This window comes from Scomber scombrus, chromosome 11, assembly GCF_963691925.1.
Source record: "Scomber scombrus chromosome 11, fScoSco1.1, whole genome shotgun sequence".
Classification (NCBI taxonomy): domain Eukaryota; kingdom Metazoa; phylum Chordata; class Actinopteri; order Scombriformes; family Scombridae; genus Scomber; species Scomber scombrus.
Genome location: NC_084980.1, coordinates 17,763,237 through 17,781,805, shown reverse-complemented (window position 1 = coordinate 17,781,805; position 18,569 = coordinate 17,763,237). Strand labels below are relative to the sequence as shown.

The window sequence follows — 18,569 nt, the reverse complement described above, 5'->3', positions numbered from 1 at the left end:
AGCAAAGCTGCACAGTAAGTTTTTCACCCATATTTTGTGTATTTGTTGATGAGTGAATGTGAATGTGAATGAAAAACATTCCTCATTTTCAGTGTCAAACCGGGGTTGAATGGACAAAATGTCTAGACTGTTGACAGAGTGTCTGTCTCATTGGAGCCGAGTCTAATTGGATGTCAAGCTGCTTAAATGTGTTTGTTGTTGTACACAGATCAGACTCTATGGGGACAGGAGTGATAGAAATCATTTTTCACAGTGGTGTTTATTTCATTACTGCAGCCTAATGGCTCAGCAAATCGTCTTTGGTTTTACTGTTGGAGGAAGAGGTTATTGTGTTGGGTGAAATTATGACCATTCTCCTCTGAGGAGAAATTACCTAATGTGAGTCTAACGTTTCACATGAGAGGGCACAGCGAGCTATTCTGAATGTGCTGTGGATCTGATGCAACTGTCAGTTTTACTGTTAGCTACTGTCATTGAGAAAAGAGAAAAACATCCATGTTCTCTGTCATTTAAGTCAGTAAGGGGAAGAAAATGTTAACTGAAGGTGCACCATTAAGTGAGAAAGTTATTTGCTTCTCAAGGTTATACACTTTAAATGATCCAAGGCTCATAAAGAGGATCAAGAGAGGTCAAACATGTCAGTCTTTCTTAGTGAAAATCAAATTTAAGCCTCATTCAGTGTTAAATAATTGAATCTGACTCAGGAATTGGTTTTAAATGTTTAAAAACTAAGGTTTGCCACATACTAAGCCACAATGGAGGCTCATTAGAAGAAAAAGAAAGAGATCACCTTGGCCTTTCACCAGCGGCTGATTTCTACACTGCTGGCCAATGTCTCAATTATGAAATGTTCCACAGCAAGAAAGAAAGAAGTCCCAGTTGTTACAGTCTTTCATACCACTATCCATCGCTGTCCTGAGGCTGTGTGCATTTTACACAGGCCAACCCAGAGCCTCAGACTATAGCTGCTTGTCAGCCAAGCAGAAACACCAAACAAACATTGAATAATGGCCATACCACTGGGGATTCAAAAGACAGGGACAGTAAAAAAAATGTAAAAAAAGAGAGAGAGAGAGAGAAGGAAGAAGACAGTGTGTGAAAGAATGAGAGGAGAGATGACAGCTACTGTCTGGCAAAGTAAACACATGTTCCACCTTGCAATACAGTATTTTCACATTTCTATATCTTGTGTTATGTTCTGGTATTCCGTACCTGAAGGCAACTTATGAATGTGTTAATTAAAGCATCACATTTTTGAGGCGCGAGTTCTTTCAAGTACAGTGAAAGCCTAACCATCTATTATTACTTATAAGAGCATTTCATTAACTAATGTGAAGAAGTCTTATTAAGTGGTTCAGTGAAGCAGAAAGGTTATGTGACCATGTTGTGAGGGGAGGGAGGGTTATCCTGAATGCCTGATGTCTGATCTGCATGACAGAGCCCAGATAGACCAGCACCATCTCAGTATATTTTTTTAAAAAAAAGAAGAAAAAAAAACATGCACAGGAAAGTGCAGACACCCCTACAGCACCAACACCACCGCTGCTGACATTATTCTCTCCTCATCATATGGAGCGTGTCTCTGATGAGAGGACGAGCACAACATGTTTCATATAGGATTCACTCGGAGGCACAACATCTGCCGTGTCAACCCAAACAGACTGCACACTATGATTCAGAGCAGTGAATATGTTTTAAATGGAATAGACATTAGTAGAGTTGAATTTCACTGAAAAAAAATCTAACTTTAGACTGAATACTGTATATATTGTGTTAGCAATGTTTCTAACACAACATTAATTTGAGCATTATTTGCAATTAAAATCATCATGTATTATATTTATTTTTTTGTTCATTTATTATATTATAATTCTCTGGGAAGTTAAGCAGCGACATCAATTTAACGCCCATGTGCATAAATGATCCAAATGCCAGGAAATTATGCAGGGAACTGGTTTCTCAGGTAAAACACATTCACAGAGCCAATCCATTAGCTATATTACATTTCCTAAATGTATTCATAAAATGAAATCTTCAATTTCTGATTTAATAAGTCGTTGTTTTGAATCCTGCACTATTTGGGGTACTTGTCATTACTGCAATGACACTGACATGTGAGATAAGACTTAGATTAGATGTGACTGAATCCATCAAAGCTTTAATAATAGCTCTCTAAATCCTGTTTTCAGCAGTATGTTGAAAGGCCTTTAGGCGTTTAGTACAAACTGTCAAGCACCAATTAATTAGGTTTAATTAGAGGAGCCAGTGAGATTACCTTGTATCTTACCATCTGCCCTCCCCCAAAAGGAAATTATCCCTCAGCTAAACTTAAATATTTGAATGCATTGTTGTTTTTAAATTGGGAGTACACACACACGTGTGCTCTTTGTTTTGTCAAGAACGATTTCTTGACGAGGCCCCCAGTCTTTGGCTCTGAGCCATGTTCACTTGCCAGAGCATGTGGTCTCCATGGCAGCTCGATGGGTTACAGTAAACACCTCAAAGTAAATGAATGAACCTGTTTTAATCCGATAGGTATCCCTTTCTCAACGTCTCAACCAGTCACATCCTGTTTCAAAACATGGAACACCTTGTTCGCAGTTATGAGTAATGTGAATGATTTCCAGAATGCTCTCCTGTGTGCGCTCAGGTTTCAAAGGTAATTTTGCTATTTTGGTTGAGAATTCTAAAGTGTACGCCACACTAGTGTCAAAATATTAATATTAAATATGTTTATTTATATGAAACTCATCAAAATGAATGAGCGATTTACAAAAGCCAAATAGAAAGCAATAAAACAATAAGGAACATCAAGTGAACAGTAAAACATTAACCCTTATGTTGTGACCATTCACAGTATTCCCCCATATTTAGTGTATATTCCAAACTTCTGAATCACAAATCCACTTTTCATTCATAAATGGCTTATCAGGGACTGATGAATCCCTAATCAGGTGTTTAAGGAGTGAAAGAGTGTGTTATTTAGGTTTTACAGTATTTATTTATGGAGATAAAACAGTCACATTATATCATGGTCCTATACAGTAACAGAAATAATGATTTCAATCAGTCTATCTGTCCGGTGTACAATTTCTTTCAAAAAGATTGAAATATTTCCATTTTTGAATGATCTGGGTCACTTTAGGAAATGTCAGAAAATGTCAGGCTTAAGGAGTGGTGTGTAATGTGTTTTTGCTGTTCTCAAATGTGAAAAAAGGTAACATTTGACTGGAATAAACAGATAGATCTAATTGCAAGAGCAAAATGTGGAAAAAAGATCATTAAAATTCCAACATACCATTATACATGCACACTCATTAGCATATACAAAGGCACATATGTTAGCTAGTTAAAATTAAATGATAAGAATTCCTGATGATCTTTGGGTCTTTGGAAGTGATTAAAAGTCTGATTTGATCATACCACAGCCATTATTTTAAATATTACAGATAAAAGAGCAGTCATGACAGTTTACACCAGCTTTCTTCATGTGTTTTGAGGGTTTTTAAAAAGGCCCATTATGGTTATCATAGCTGTCAGGGCTGCTGGTGCTGCTGCCCATTTGATCCCCAGACATTTAGAGAATGTGCGTGCAGATAAAAATATGGGCCTTTTGTGACGGCCTTGGACAGGATAACAATCCACCGTTGAGGCCAGCAGCGTGTCCAGTTTGATCTTGTTAAGGTGTCATTCCCCCTTTCATACTGTCCTCATGGTTCAAAGGGCTTTGACTATACCAGCATAAACGTATTTGATTTGGTTGAGGGTCTGCATTCCCAAAGCTGGTGCCATGGCCCCTACAGTAAAAAAGTGTCCCATTCAAATCAGTGATGAGAAAGTGTCTCCAATTACAGGAACCTATGAGTCATTCACAAAATCTGAATAAAAGGAATCAAAAGATTGGTGGTTGGAAATGGTGGCTGTAGCAGAGCAGAATTTGCAGTAAGCCACAAATCAGCTCCAGCTTGGCAGATGATATTCATTTGACTCATTTCTTGTAGTACAAGTGATTGATAGGGGGGATCATGGATGTAATCAGCTTGATTTTTTTCTACAGGTAGTTGCACTCTGTCACAAAATGAGGAACTCAACATTCTGAGGAGTTTTCAGAGCCATGTCACTGATCCATGAGGACACAGTTCAAATCGCTTTGGCACCTATGATGCCTGCAATGAGTGACTCATTTTGGAAAGCCATTGACAAAAGACCCAAGACACCTTGGGGGGCTTAAATCTTCACCAGGCCACTCGATTCTCCTTGATGCTTCTTCAACATGAACAGTAAAATGGCTAGAGCTATGTTATCCTGATTTATTTGGCATATTAGTGACACAAATACATACACAGAGAAAAAAACATACAAATCACCCAAACACCTGCACTGGCTATATTACTGTTAACATAAAACCCCTCAGAGGTATAAAGATCCTGTGATTAGCCTCATCTCTACGCCTTACCATATGCCCTTTCTGCTTGTCATATCAAATCAGTTTCTCGACTCATTAGTGGGGTGTATTCAGGTCCCACAGTGTGTCCTGTGTCCACTGAGATTTGCAAGCAAATAGCTGGGGGCCAGATTCCTCAATGAAACACTGCCATCTTGTGGACCATTTAGCTTGAGGCAGGTTGTTGCAGCTCATATCTGGGCTGTTACAAAAGTGTTGTTGGAGCTATAAATGTCTTACTGTCAGGTCGTCTGTTCTGGGTCTGTAGGCCACAGATCAACGCAGGGGTAAACTGTGGGACAGATATTTTAAGATAATATATTCGAATTAGGCTAATGAGAATATTTTAGTATACTCAGATGTCTAATGGGCATGATACTATGATAATGAAGGTATAGATTATATATATATATATATATATATATATATATATATATATATATATATATATATATATATATATATATATATATATATATATAATTATTATTATTATTATAGGCTAGGGCTATTACGCAGTTTTGAACAGTGCATTGAGGTCATTTGGTTTATCAAGGCAACAGCAAGGGAATGTAGGCTACATCAGTCCATAATCTGGCCTTTGTTTACTATCAGGAATTTAAGATCAAGCTTTCAGACAGTCCGTGTGCGGGTCAAATTGCACAGAGCCGTGGACTCTGCAATGTAAAAGTCAAACGCATAGGCAGTGCTTCAGAATTGTATTTCATCTCTCGTGCACTCTGTAGGGCAGCTCTCATGATGCCGCCAAGCAGCGCTGCACTGTGTGAGAAATCAAAGCGCAGGCGTCGAGTCGGGAGGGAGCCTATCTTGCGCAGACTGGGTACTGTACATGGCCATTGATGCTGCTGGATAGATGTAGCCCGTGATGTAAATAAGAATGGCGAGGGCAGCGGGTCTAACATGCCGCGTTATCTCTGCTTGACATCGGAACATTTTATGCCAGCATCGGGATTTTATAACAACGCGGGGTCTTTTTCTCGTTTTCATCTGAATCTGCCTTGACAGCTCACCTGATGGTTTTCATTTGACACAAGAGCCACAAGCAGACGGGCGGCTTCTTCTAATAAACACTCGGGAAAAACAGGTCATTATGACCTTAGTATCCTCCAGTAAAAGAAAACCATCGGATTGTTTTTACGCGGCAGCATTCTGCTTGCATTTTTTGCTTTGGATTTCTCGTGCAGTATCCGGAGAGGAGGATCATCAGTTCAGCGTTGAGGTAAGATAAATGGCCTTCCCTCCCTGGCTGTCATAAATGACCGTGCTCTCTCATCCACATCATCAGTTTCAGCGTGAAAAGCATATATATTGACTCCCCACGTTATCCGTGGGTATAATTACCATAACGCATAACATGGAGACATTGTAAGCCTATCAGGACGGCCCACGCACTGAACGGCGAAAATATCGCGCATTCTTCATTTGTAAGGTGCAATGAAACAGAAGGATGCTCAATTGAGGTTATTACACTGCGGTCCATGAGCTGAGGTGATCCAGACCACTGATCCCAAATGTGCAACACAGATATGATTGCACTTAAAGGTCTATTTCAGCAGTCAGAGATGCCTTACAGCACAATGTTTTCATGGCTGGATATAGTTTTGTGACAGGCCAGCATGAAGTCAGACATGCTTTGGCAGCATCATGGTGTTGGAGGAGATTCAACATTTACAGACACAAGTTGCATAATAGGATTTACTTTTTTGTACCTTATTAATTGATGTCATTTTCATCCTCACCACAGGCTCCCCTCCCACCACTTTGAAGAAATGAAATGCTGAGGCTGACAAACACACACACACACACACACACACACACACACACACACACACACACACACACACACACACACACACACACACACACACACACACACACACACACACACATCATTATTCAATTTTATGGCTCACTGAAATCTGCCTGATATCTCTGAGAGATCTGTGCCTTTGAACAAACGTAACACACACTGGAAACACATCCACAGGAGAGAGAGGAGGGGAAAAAAGGGATAAACAAGGCGTTTAGCTCAGCAGAAAGAGGGATAGATCAGAAGGGGGAGGGATGGACAGATTAGCTAGCTGGAGCATATCTCATAGGCTGTGTTGCTGTGATGGGGAGGCAGCTGGCTGGCGTGTAGATAGCTCTGGATAGCGTGGGCATCTCGTGGCCTACAGCATCAGGATTGAGTCTGTCAGTGACCCCTGGATGATGCTCAGTATCACCTCTCTCCACTTTATCACTCTTGCTTTGTAGGGCGAGCAGAGGCAGGGCCATAGTCCTGCACATGTTCACTGGCCGGCAGCCGCAAGACACAAACACTGACTAAGGTCACTAGCAGGAATTCAAATGCAAACAGCTGGATTTATTTCTAGAGAGCCTCTGAGCAAACAAACACAGACATAATTAAACCTAAACTACTGCTGGATAGACAATTAACACAAACAATTGACTGTCATTTCTATTAGGAACCAAATGAAATAAACATCCCATCCGCTCTGTGATGTGCCGTTGGTTTTATGCTGATAATAGCGACTGTTAGCAACTACTCAGCCTCTTGTGAGATGCAGAATAAATGATGCATGGCCGTATTCTTATTGCTTTTTATTATGGGATTAGCAGTGGACGAGAGGTTGAAAAGGCAAGCTGGTGGCTGCACATGTGCCAGATTCACCCACTCATGCTGTGAAAAACTGGGTAGGGTAACTCATCAAACAGCTATAGTTGTGGTGCCCCTGATCAAAGCACCCTTAACAACTGCAGTGGAAGAATGTTTGTGTTTTTACTAGACAGCCTAGCGTTAAATGAAATATAAATGTTGAAACACATAATATATTGTGACAATTACAGACAAAGGAAAGACACAAGGGAACTGACTTTTAATAATAATACAACATAACACAACAGCTTGGGTGATACGTGAGCATTTTAATAGTGATTAACCCAGTATCCCTTTACATTATGACTTTAAGTTTATTTTGAATAAGCAAGTGCATCCTAGTGGTTAGGAGGACAGTTAGGTTCTTTCTCTTTCCTGTGAGTTTTCTAGTAAAGGCAAACAGTTCAAAACAAGTCTTAAAAGACCACAAATCTTTCTTTTTGTTTCCTCCTGCTAGGGATGGCTACAGAGGTATGGCTACCTTCCCCGCACAGAACCGGGAATGTCCGTCCTGCGCTCGGCCCAAACCATGCACTCAGCCATTGCTGCCATGCAGCGCGTTTATGGTCTCAATGTCACAGGGACACTGGATGAAAGAACCAAGGAGTGAGTACACAAACACACACACACGTGCCACAGACATGCTGAGGTGAACACGCTCTTTGATTATGCTGTTGACCTCATATAATACAAATGCAAAAAGATTTATTTAAGATCCGGAAGAGATGGCTATTAATATTTCCAACTATTAGTGAAGTTCAGAAATAGAAGATGTTAACTTCACCCGCCGTCACCTCGCCTGCAAGAACCTCAGGTGAAGGTTTTAACACTTTTCCTTCTTCTCATTTTGCATGATGCAGTGATATCACGCTGAGGTGAGAATTAATGTTTTGCCTTTGTATCGTGTGTGTTATTGTACTTGTGATATTCTGATGTGGTATGAATGAGAAACCTTTGATTTCCAATCAAACCCTCATTCAGGTACTGCTCTTACACTTCATCTGATAGTAACTGTAGTTTAGTTGTAGTCTGCACAACTCATTTTTATGCTGTGATACGTTGGCACCTGTCAGGAAGAGAACTACTGAGTTCACTTCACTGCTTCATGTTGTTTTGTGAAGATGGTTGCCTCCCGAATTTGAGTCAGCAAACTTGATTCACTTTCTCTTCTTCTCTTCTCTTCTCTTCTCTTCTCTTCTCTTCTCTTCTCTTCTCTTCTCTTCTCTTCTCTTCTCTTCTCTTCTCTTGTCTTCTCTTCTCTTCTCTTCTCTTCTCTTCTCTTCTCTTCTCTTCTCTTCTCTTCTCTTCCACTTCCTCTTCCTCTTCTTAACTGTTTAAAGTTGGATGCAAAAACCTCGCTGTGGAGTTCCAGACAAAATCAAAAGTGCTTCGAGGTCACGGAAGCGGAGATATGCGCTGACAGGACAGAAGTGGCAGCGTACGCACATCACCTACAGGTGAGAGACAGTGGAAGCAGTTGTCATAACGACCATTGAGTTTAGCTGCACTTATTGTAGAGTTCAAACGTGCCACTGTTCATTTTTCAGCTCTCCTCTGTCTCTCATCTCCTCCTCTTCAACCACCTGGGATCACATGCATTGTGTTGTCATAGAGACTGCACAAAGACGTCACATATGAGGGGGCATACCACACACATACACACACACACACACACACACACACACACACACACACACACACACACACACACACACACACACACACACACACACACACAAACACAACATATTCAATATCGCACATTTAGAAACACTTAAATTAACACATACATTTGCCCATGTGTGCTGTGAGTATGTATACTTTCCAGTGCATAAATAGCTCGCTGGCAAAATGAAAAATGGTGATGATCAGGCAGGTTTTTTTTAAACCCTCTTCCAGTTTTTCTCATTTATTCTTTCCTTTTCATAAAGCAAAACAAACAGTTTTAGCTAAGTAGCATGAAGATTGAAGGCTTTCCTCTTGTGCCTGTAAAACTGTTTAAAATCCTGAGAGTAAATTGTCTGTAATCTCAGCAGAAATATTAAAACTCTCATCTTATCTCTCCTGATTAAGCTCCAGCTTTTAATGGGTTCTGAGGAGGACCGATAAACGGGTCCCCGGCACAACTGCAAATTGACAGGTTACAGCAGTAATTGACGATAACACTGTCAATTTATTCAAATCCTTCCTTCCTCCCCGAATTTGAATTGATGAGCCACCTCTCCTAATGGAATGTCAATCAGTGCTGAGCCAGTGCTGCTGCTGACTGCACTTTATTCATGAAAATGAGTGGCAAGAGAGAGAAGATTTCCCATTCCTCTCTGCCTGCAAGGGACTGATAACGACTGCTGTGTTAAAAGTTCAGTGAAAGCTGCCGGGCTTGAAATAGTTGTGTCAAGTAGAACTTCTTTTCAGTGTCTCCTCATTTTGAGAAGTAAAACTCAAAATTAATGGGATAACGAGGCATGGAGTTGTCTATTTTATTTTGTCCACAGCAGTTTCAAACTATGTGTGTTTGTGTATGATTGTTGCACCATTTACATTATATTTATTTTACTACAACGTTCAGAGCATTTTCTCAGCCTTATAATGTCTATCTCAATTACTTATTTTCCTCCTGCAGCATAAAAAATGTCACACCAAAGGTGGGCGCCCGGGAGACACACGATGCCATTCGGCGGGCGTTTGACGTGTGGCAGGGTGTGACTCCCCTACGCTTCGAGGCGGTTCCATACAGTGCCCTGGAGACTGGCAGGCGTGACGTGGACATCACCATCATCTTTGCTTCGGGTTTTCATGGAGACAGCTCACCCTTTGACGGGGAGGGGGGATTCCTCGCCCACGCCTATTTCCCAGGCCCGGGCATAGGAGGGGACACGCACTTTGACTCAGATGAGCCCTGGACCCTTGGCAACCCAAACCATGATGGTAAGTGGATGAGAAAATGGATGTAAACCTGAATCCATAGATAAAGAGTAAGACAAGGTGACAAAGTGCCATGAATAAAGGAGCAAGGAAAGCATGAAAATGGAAAAGCTAGAGCAGGACAGTGGAAAGAAAACTATTAAAGGAAGAGATTAAGAATAGCAAAGAAAGGAAGAAAATGGAAATAAGTACGATTGAGGTAAGTAAACAAGTAAGGCATGTGGAAGGATTGAAGAAAGCAGAAAAAAGCTCAGTTATTGGTTGGAGCAAGATAAGGATAGATGGAAAGCAAATAATGGAAACAGAGATGGCTAGGCAGCAGGGTGATATGACAGAGACAGTATCACAGGGCAGGGCATGAGGGATGCTTAACTAAAGACAAAGAATGCAGAAATATCTTTGATCGCTCTGTGCTCTGTAAAGACGCATCACCCCATCTGTCAGGATTTTGATGTTTTTTTCTGCATAATAAGCTCTTCAGATGACAGGATAGAAAGCCCTGCTATTTTAAGACATTGGTAGCCATCACATGATTATGGCTATTCTGTTTTTCTGTGAAATTGATGTAGCTCAGTGGTATGGACATCTGGGGAGAAGTAACATATAAATATGCATACCATCACATTAACAAAACTGAAACATTATGTCATGTCAGGTCATGGTTATGTTATGTTATATTACGTCATGTCATGTCATGTCATATCATGTCATGTGTTATGTTGTGTTGTGTTATGTATTATTAGTATATTATATTATGTATTATGAGCATATTATGTTATGTTATGTTATGTTATGTCATTGTTATGTTATGTCATGTCATGTCATGTCGTGTCGTGTCGTGTCGTGTCGTGTCTTGTAGTGTCTTGTCATGTCATGTCTTGTCGTGTCTTGTCATGTAGTGTCATGTCTTTCATGTTTTGTTATGTAAGAACAGGCTAGTTTAGGTCATTTTAAGTTATAATACAGAACAGTGGCCTACATAACATGTAATGTGGGTCACACAGCCAGTGTAGATTTTGGCTGGGCGCTGCAGCTGCCCAGAGAGGGAGATTAAACCAGCCTTTCTTCACCATGCATCCACACACACTTTAATTATGCTACCTACAGGGTGCCAGGCTTGTCAGAGCACTATCAGGCTGCTTTGCTAATACCCATGTGCCACACATCACCTTTCTATCCTCCCATTAGCGGGAGAGGAGGGTTACAGCTCACATTGTGTTTGTTCAGGGAAGCTGCTTGTCACCCATCAGCTCCCCTCCTTTTCTTTCTTTTGTTCTCTTCCTCCAATGGTAATTGTCTCAGACTCCAAAGTCAAATTCATGTTCACCCTTGTGCAGTGTCCCATAGTTATCCATGTGGAGTGCTGAGGCCGATTCGGAAAAGCTTATGTGTCTGGAAAGCTGTGCTACCTTCAATGGGCTTTCACAGCGGTGTAATTATAAATGTTGCATGTTGACATGTGCGCTAATGGTAGCCCTGGTCTGCCTCTTGGGATTCCTTATGGGACATTTTTGGTTACGTGGAAGTGGCTGGTTGTGTTAGATAAATGGAGGAGGGGGATGTGTAACCTTTTAGCTGCTGGCTGAGGGTCAGTGGTTGTTCTGTACTGTGCTTCTGGCAGAAGTGGATATCATGTTTTAAAGGGCAACAATCTCCTGGGGACAGCTTCAGTCACAAGCTGTACTTAAATGCTGTACTTCTTTCTAAATCAGGTTGACACTATGAGCTGAGTGCTGACCATGGACACTGACCGTGACATTTTTCTTTTTCATTTGTGCATGTGTTTGAATGCGATATGAGCTAGAACTACAATGTTTGCTATGTGTTCAGGTGCTTTGTGTGAACGTGTGTTTTCTCTGGAGCCTTGGGAAAAAACGTGAATGTGTATCTCTACTCTCTGTCGCTCACATGTGGCTTATCTTCTCTTATGGAGCAAAAAAGAAAAAGTGCTCATGCTCAGCAATTTACCCAAAGTAATCTTTACCTGCACAGCATTGCACAATAATAGCTTAATGGATTGAGTTACTCTGGACCTGAATGCTGAAACTAATAATTGTTTTCATTGTTGACTAATCTACCGATCATTTGCCAATTATTAAGAATTTTGTTTATAAAATGTCAAGAAAGTAATGGGAAATTCTAAGGGTACATTGTCAGGTGAAAAAAACCCCTCAAGGATTATAATTATGATTATATGATTGTTTTGGCACTTTTAGTAAAGCTGTCCTTGTCTCCTTTTCAGGTAACGACCTGTTCTTGGTTGCTGTTCATGAGCTGGGTCATGCCCTCGGTCTGGAGCACTCCAACGATCCCACTGCTATCATGGCTCCTTTCTACCAGTACATGGACACAGAGAACTTCAAACTACCTCATGATGACCTACAGGGCATTCAGAAAATCTATGGTAACCCTCAATCACACATTGGTCTCTCACTTTAGTCGTTATAGCCAAGAAGATATTGAAGTTGAACAAATTAACTCATATCTTTGTCTGTAAATTTTAGACAGTAGTTAGAAAAACACTTCACAATGTCACACACTTTTCTATTGATCCAATAGTTGTTTTGAAGCTATATCACACAATTCTAATTTTAAAAAAGGAATTTAGGCCTGAAGTAACATAATCTCTATTACAATTCCCACTACAGTATAATATTGTATTAGGTTGAATGCCAATAAGCAGCATTTGTCAGCTGTTAAAGAGGCCTGGCAACCGCATGAGTCAGCTAGCAGAGCTCCAAATAGGCCAAATCATCTGTGCCAAAATTAAAGGTGACTTGGTAAAAAATAGAGACAATGGAAGAAAGATGAAATACATTCTGTTTTTGTCTCTTTAGGTCCACCAGATAGAGCCCCACAGCCTACCAGGCCCCCACCTACAGTCCCTCCTCCTCGCTTCCATCTTCCCTCAGACCCCCGCAAGCATGACCGCCATGCCAGGCCTCACCGCCCTCCACAGGGGGCCAAGCCCTCCAACCCCAACTCCAAACCCAACATCTGTGACGGAGGCTTCAACACCTTGGCCATCCTCCGACAGGAGCTTTTTGTGTTTAAGGTAAAAATGGGTCATCAGCAGGAGTAAACATGGATGCAGGTTTCAAAGCAGTTTGTGATGATGATGACAAGAGTGATGATGATTGCACCTTGTCCATTTCTGCAGGACCAGTGGTTCTGGAGAGTACGGGATAACTCAGTAGTCCCTGGCTACCCGATGCTGATCAATTACTTCTGGAAAGGCTTGCCTCCCAAAATTGATGCCGTCTACGAAAACAGCGAAGGAAAATTTGTGTTTTTCAAAGGTAAAAAAAAGTTTTGTGTGGAGTTTTGGCCATATTAAAGTTTATCTTATCTTATCACTTTTTTCTACCACTTGTGTCACCCTTTTCTGCTGATTGATAACAGGTGGCAGTCACCTGCCAAGAAATACAAAGGAAGAAGATTACAAGCAAGCAAACATGGATACAAAACAATATCAAAATATAATCAAAATCAGCTTTGTAAAGGTGCATCTAGGCACAATGCATTTTAGTGCAAAACAATGTAAACATAACTTGTTTGTTCACAAGCAAATTCCATATGACACTTGAATTTTTTTTTTAATCATTCTTCCAAGTTTCAATTTAAAAAGGTAAAATAAGTCAAGTTGATTAACAAAATGAGAAAAAAGTATCTGACATAATTGAAATAGATTACACAAATCTTCCTTTACCTTTAGTTATGGCAGCATTTGTAATATTTTTATTCTTAACTCCAAGTGACCAAAAAGACTTTCTTTTATTTATGAATGTGCGGTTGTTTAGTGTTCTGTATGGTAGCAAAACAGGTGCAGGTCCGGTAGAGCCGTCTGTCCATCAGGCAGATTAACATGACATCTGTCACCCAGTAGGATCAGAGTGCCTCATGCTTTATTTATTCACTCAGGGGGACTTAACTGTGCGTGTGTGTGTGTGTGTGTGTGTGTGTGTGTGTGTGCGTGCATGTGCGTGCGTGCATGTGTGTGTGTGTATGTTTGTTTATGCGTGCGTGTCTGTGTGTATATGTTTGTGTGTGTGTGTGTATGTGTGTGTCTAGCTACTTACTGTGAGTACACCACCACACCAGCTCTCCTCCCTCTGCCTGAGGCACTGATGATCAAACTGAATCAAATGCAACAATAGCTTCAATAAAACTCAAAACAAGTCTCTGTGGAGTTGCCTTCAGAGCATCATCTTGCTGTTGATTGTATTATAGAAAACACTGCATAGATTTTCTGTTGTGCAGACATTTTGTATTTGTAACAAGATGATACATCTGACCTTTGATATCACATGAAGAGAAATAAATAGACTCACTTGCAAAAAAAACGACACAGAAAGCTTGAATGAGCAGAGAGCCAGCGGTGTTTCGTCTAGCACCATTTTTGAGGCCATATTTATGATAACGTCTTTGTCCCAGAGCTGCCTAACTTTGTGTGTTTATTTTAGGAAACCGTTTCTGGGTCTTCAAGGACACAACTCTCCAGCCTTCGTACCCTCAGGATATCTCGCTGTTCGGGAGCGGCATGCCCACTCAGAGTATCGAGACAGCTGTCTGGTGGGAGGATGTCGCAAAAACCTACTTCTTCAAAGGAGACAGGTCTCTGTGGAAAGATTATTAGTACTTTATCTGTTATGAAGTTAATAACAAACAGTCTGGTAGAACTGGAATCTCTCAGAGCAGAAACGAGTACTCTGACAACTTCAGATGTCTTAAATATCTATTCTTCTGTTTTGTTGATAAATTGTCTCCTTTTTACCAAATATAGTCATTTTATATTTAGGTTTCTAAGTTTAATGCAGTATGTAGGATTCCTAGAGGCTCATTTAATCTGTTCCTCTTTGTCAATGTAATTGTTTCTTTAACATAGTTATAGGACTGTTCTCTTTTGAAATATTAAATAATTTCACAGGTTTGTTTATCAATGCCTCTTCAATGTTGGCATGGATTGTTTGGCATCCTTGGCGCTCTGTAAGCTGCCACATGTTGTTTTGAAAATGGCGATTGCCGCTTTTAACAGCTGACGAATGCTGCTTATTGGCATTTAACCCAGTATGGCCCAATGTTAGAGCAATGGTTTTGATGGTGATTATATTATTATGAAGTTTAAATGCTTTTCTATTAAGTATTTACATTAAGTTGTATATATTTTTGCCGTTATTCTAGGTTGTACAGTAGTTGGTGACCTGAAGCTGGTAAAATCAGAGAATCTGTTGTTTATGCATCTATGTGTGTTTTTGGGGTCTTAAAGTTTGAGAGTATGCCAGTGTGACTCACATGTTTGTTCAGCTGTCATGATAAATCATAGCCTAAGAGGTCAGGGGATCCTGTGGTGAAAGCTGACAAAATGCTTTGTCATGATACTGTCATCCTTCAACCTGCTGCTGCACATCATGACAAACGGGACGTTCAGACTCCATCGTCTGAAGCATGATTTTATCTCTCCCCCTCTGTCTGACAAGGTGGTGTTTGTTCTAATCTGAAGAAATGACACTGTGTAGCATGATTTATGTGTGCGAGCGCCGGTGTATGAAAAGCAGATCAATCACAACAACAGATCCATGCTGCAGATAAATGCGGTATGGATGATTGATTGATCACTTTCTTTGGTCATGTGAATTAAGTCAGTTGCTGATAATTACATGGTCAGATAGAGAGTGAAGACTGACTGGCTGTAAGGTACAGACTGTCACTGTAAACACAGTGTACAGATATCCAATGCAATGTCAGATTTTAACATCTTTGATATTTTTTCCTTCTAGTCTGAAAATAACATCCTCTGAGCTTAGTTGACTTTTTTAGCCGAGTAACATAAAAATAAAATAATCTGCCTTTTAAATCCAACTCAAAATTGTCTTGCACTGAAGTACTGTGTAAAAGATAATGGACAATATTATATATCTGTCCCTTCACACTAGTTTTTGGTCTGGGATATTATTTTGATGCTCTTGATGGTTGAATGAGATTTTACAGGGAAGTTAAAATTGCCTTTAAATACAAAAATGACAAATAAGTTAACAGTTTTGGTTACGATGACTTTGTCCAATTATTGGTTAAAGAATGTCATTAAACTCTGAATTTGTCATTAGATTTGTGCATACTTGCATACATGGGTTGGCCTCAGAGGTGGTACATGTCACTAACTACTTGTGCTCATAAACTTTGGATCTGTACTGACTGTCTATTTCTGTCCCCTGTTGTAGATACTGGAGGTACAATGAGGACATGAGGACCATGGACCCAGGTTATCCCAAACCCATCACTATTTGGAAGGGCATCCCCGACTCTCCACAGGGGGCTTTTGTAGATAAGGCCAACGGTATGCCAACTTTACTGACTGTATAATCAGTGAGTGAGATTGCTGCCAAGTAGTTTCACAAGCAAAGATATATGATGCTAGACACTTATACTGTACAAGATCAATCTCAATTTAAGAGCAACACCTTCAAACTGGGCAAAGCTCTTTGCCAGAGAGATGTTTTGATTTTGTTGTCTAACATGCGTCAGGATTGTTTAATCCCCAAATGCAACAACTTGACAGAAAGAATACAAAAAGATGACAGAACCGCATTTGCAACAAATTGTGCTGCAATTTTCTGCTGTTGCAATACACTACACTCCAAGCAGTTATTAGCAAAGCATAGTGTTTTTGCATGGCCTAAGTTTGGTAAGAATTAGTCCTTCTAAGAATTCATTATTACCTGTGCTGCAGTCAGCAGTAAATCGGTGGGTTTTTTTTCTCCCTATTTTTCTCAAAATGTTATATTATCAGCTGTTCTTGTTTCTCTTGTTCACAATGGTCTGCACCTTTTAAAAAATCTTGGAATGTTTTGGTAAAAACCTTTGAAAACGGAAATTGACAAAGCAGTAATGGAATCTTTTTTTTAAATGGAGATTGAAAGACAATAACATACTAATTTGACTACTTTACTGTGCTATGGGGTGTTGCAAGCAACTGAAGAATGGTTGGTGTCTTTGTTTATAAAAATTAATCACTAACTCTTGTTTTTCACAATCCCTCCATCCAGGCTTTACCTACTTTTACAAGGGAAAAGAGTACTGGAAGTTCAACAACCAGCTGCTTCGTGTAGAGCCTAGCTACCCAAGATCCATTCTGAGGGACTTCATGGGATGTGACGGTCTACCCGCGGACCCCGACTGGGACTGGAACACCCCGATAGCGGAGGAGCGCCACTATGACAATGGTGATGTGGATGTTGTCATCAAACTGGACAGCGCTGGGGGCACGGAGAAAGCAGTGGCCATTGCTATCCCCTGTGTGTTGGCGCTGTGCATGATGGTCCTTCTCTACACCGTTTTCCAGTTCAGGAGGAAGAGCACGCAGCGCCACATACTGTACTGCAAGCGCTCCATGCAGGAGTGGGTCTGAGGGGATTGTTACTGCACTGTATAGAGAGAGGTGTGAAGCTCTGATAAAGGTCTAGTTATTGCTTGAAACCCTAAGCACAGCAATTGGAAGCACTCTAAAGGGTACAGTACAGAAAGATTGCCATGTTGGCAGATTTTAAAACTGCTCGAACTTTTAACGTGCAAGTGGCAAGGAAGCGAAACGATCAGCAGAACTCGACTGAGTGTGGGAGCCACATCTCCTATGTCCAACTAATATGTATGTATCTGCTTTGACTTTTTTCTGTATCTCGGAATGAACTCAATTAAGTGAGACAGAGCTAAGCTAAGTGGGACCTTTGTCTATCCTCGTCTCTGCACGCCACTTAAAAAGCCCCTAGCACTAACTTCAGTGGACAAATTAGATATAGGCTTCTACTTCTCTTGCGTTTCTTAATTAAATCGCCCCTGAGCTGTGCTTTTTTTTCTTCTTTTTTTTTTACATTAAGGGTCCCTGTAAAAGATGATTCATTGTTCGGAGGACTGATACACAGACCAAATATGACCTTTTCTTCCAAAGAGGATTACTGCTCGAATTTGTTTTTGATGAGATGTTCCTCCTCTGCGGATCGAACATTATGGCATCATACTCAGATTTTTCTTTTGCCATTTCTATTCATATCCACCCGTCTGCTCTGTAATCTGTGGGGATAGGAAGCAGCAGTACGAGCTCGGAACTGAAGACTGTTGTGGCAGTCTTTCTCCAAAACAGGGGCCAAAAACCTCTCTGCAATAGTTATGAGACTGCCTTAATCACAGATTGCTTATACTCCCCCTTCTATTTCTCTCTGTGTGTCTCTGACACAGTAAGAATACAAACAGCATATGAAGGCATTAATTATTGCCTATAATGCAACTTCTAAACCAGTAGTCGAGGACAGTCCACAATGGGTTTATTGCTCTTGAAAATGTGCTAAACTGTGCTAACACCTGATGGCAAGTAGGCTATCATCCTTCATTTACTGCCTCACCAGAGGGTACGAGAGAGAAAAGGAAGGTTAGTTCCGGCGTGTGTGTGTGTGTGTGTGTGTGTATGTGTGTGTGTGTGTGTGTGTGTGTGTGTGTGTGTGTGTGTGTGTGTGTGTGTGTGTGTGAAAG

The 18,569-nt window shown here is 40.7% G+C and overlaps 2 protein-coding genes across 2 annotated transcripts in view; both read left to right on the top strand.

Moving 5' to 3' along the window:
- The window catches only part of pter (phosphotriesterase related), a 291,456-nt gene that overhangs the window by 225,540 nt on the left and 47,347 nt on the right, over positions 1-18,569 (top strand). The window lies entirely within an intron of this gene.
- mmp16b (matrix metallopeptidase 16b (membrane-inserted)) lies at positions 5,556-17,454 on the top strand. Its single transcript, XM_062429396.1, has 10 exons — positions 5,556-5,684; positions 7,582-7,730; positions 8,465-8,581; positions 9,748-10,052; positions 12,292-12,453; positions 12,887-13,104; positions 13,210-13,348; positions 14,513-14,663; positions 16,268-16,383; positions 17,093-17,454. The coding sequence occupies exons 1-10, from the start codon at positions 5,556-5,558 to the stop codon at positions 17,452-17,454; spliced, it is 1,848 nt and encodes a 615-aa protein (XP_062285380.1).